At 37.3% G+C, this 2,046-nt stretch overlaps 1 protein-coding gene across 1 annotated transcript; it reads left to right on the forward strand.

The window, feature by feature from the left end:
- The first annotated feature begins 1,254 nt into the window (after nt 1–1,254).
- Nucleotides 1,255–1,712, forward strand: LOC125842792 (uncharacterized). The gene is made up of 2 exons (XM_049522102.1): nt 1,255–1,268; nt 1,349–1,712. The coding sequence occupies exons 1-2, from the start codon at nt 1,255–1,257 to the stop codon at nt 1,710–1,712; spliced, it is 378 nt and encodes a 125-aa protein (XP_049378059.1).
- Nucleotides 1,713–2,046: the final 334 nt, after the last annotated feature.

The following is a 2,046-nucleotide window of genomic DNA, read 5'->3' on the forward strand; positions in this document are numbered from 1 at the left end:
TAGATGAAGACTATCATACCATCGTGCCAAAAACTTGAAATAAATGGAGGAATTGGAGACTTGACTTGAAATCCTAGCCTTCTTCTTCAAGTTCTAGAGAGAGAAATATTTGAGAGGATGACTTGATCTTCTTTTGAGAATTTGAGAGAATGAATTGATTTTGGGTGATTTTGTGGGTAAAAATCATTATATAGGGCTTTGAGTAGAAGAAAAAATAACATAGTATTGAGTTAAAATAATTAGAAAAAGACCCAAAAGCCCCTAGACTTGAAAGTGGACGGACACACTTGACGGTTGCCTTCACGGTCCGTCATAGGCGCCATGGAGCATCTAGCCATCCGTGGTCCTTGACTAGTGGCTAGGGGAGAATACCCCATACTGATGACCTTTTGGCGACCTGCCAATCTCTCCACGGGCCGTCTAGGCCTCCTGGGAGGGACACATGCACAACAGGTCCTATAAGACTTACCACAGGCCATCTCACGCACCGTGGCCCCATTCATGGCCTATCTATGGAGGGTCCATGGTTCCAATCTTGGCTTGTTAGTTTTCCACTTGCCCCCTTTCTATCCTTTCTCGAATCCGAGGTGTTACACTCTATTTATAGTATTACATAGAGGCATTAAAAAAGGTTAGTCATAAACATGACATTAACTATGAAAGTTATGGAGACATTAACCATCTAAATTATAGAAGAATATCATAGGGGAAGGTTGTGCAGGTGTGGGAATTACTATACATTATGGAGTTGTGGAAGTTACTATTAATTTTAATGATCGAGAAAGAGTACAGAAAAAATTGGATGGTGACGTATCTCAAGGAAAACAACAAAGTAGTATTATTTCATAATTTTCTCCATATGTTGTCCAAGATAACGCTATCAATTTTTCATCGATATAGTGATATTCTCAAGATTGATTGCTCTTTCTAAAGTATTTGAGCCTTATGAATTGATAAAGTTCAGAACCCTAAACTATTTAATACTCATCACACACACACAACATAATATATATATTCAATTAGCTAAATCCTCTTACACATACATCATACATATAAAAAGTAGTAAACTTTCTCCGTGTAATATAAATAATGTATTTCCTAATTATCTTATTATGTAAAGATATAAAATAAAAAAGTAGATTTTTTTTATAAAAATGAATATTGATAATTCTAAACATTAAATTATCAGCCTTTACTATTTGTTTCAATTGACTGGGGAATTTTATAGATCGAAAGATTTGAAGGTTGAGAATAATGGTAGAAGTTTTGTAAGTAGCCAAATTTTATAGAACTTTTAAGCGGAAGAGTCGGGGTGGGGGTAGGGGCTATATTAATTTTTTTCTACTAGTTGTATCTTAATTATTATTATTATTGTTGTTGTTGTTGTTGTCGTTGTCGTTGTCGTTGTCGTTGTCGTTGTCGTTTTCGTTGTCGTTTTCGTTGTCGTTTTCATTGTCGTTGTCGTTGTCGTTGTCATTGTCGTTGTCGTTGTCGTTGTCGTTGTCATTGTCATTGTCGTTGTCATTGTCGTTGTCGTTGTCGTTGTCGTTGTCGTTGTCGTTGTCGTTCTCGTTCTCGTTGTCGTTGTCGTTGTTGTTGTTATTGTTATTGTTGTTATTACTTCCCAAGAAGAGTCTTCATCTAGTTCGCAACAATTGGTTCGTTTGGAAGATATTCCAAAAGACAGTCCATTGTATGAGTCCAGGTTTTGAGGTATATCTACCTCTTCAAGTCTAGTACTTTTAGTACTCATTTCTCCCAGATCCATGGGTGAAAGATCATATCTATGTCAAATAGTTCACCTCCATCTCATATATACCATGAAAAGTTCTAGGCTTTGATACCAAGTTTACAAGATGAATGACTTAGTGGTAGTCCGCCCAGTCAAAGATCAAGCAATCTTCCTCTATGAGCGAGACTCCATCCAAATCTGCCACTCCTTGGGCAAGGCCTTCTGTTCTATGAACAACCCACCACTGAATGATTCACTTTCAAGTTCTCGCCTCCGACCCGGGAGAACACAGGGTCAAGCCAATGTAATAATAT

This window comes from Solanum stenotomum, chromosome 10, assembly GCF_019186545.1.
Source record: "Solanum stenotomum isolate F172 chromosome 10, ASM1918654v1, whole genome shotgun sequence".
NCBI classification, from domain to species: Eukaryota; Viridiplantae; Streptophyta; class Magnoliopsida; order Solanales; family Solanaceae; genus Solanum; species Solanum stenotomum.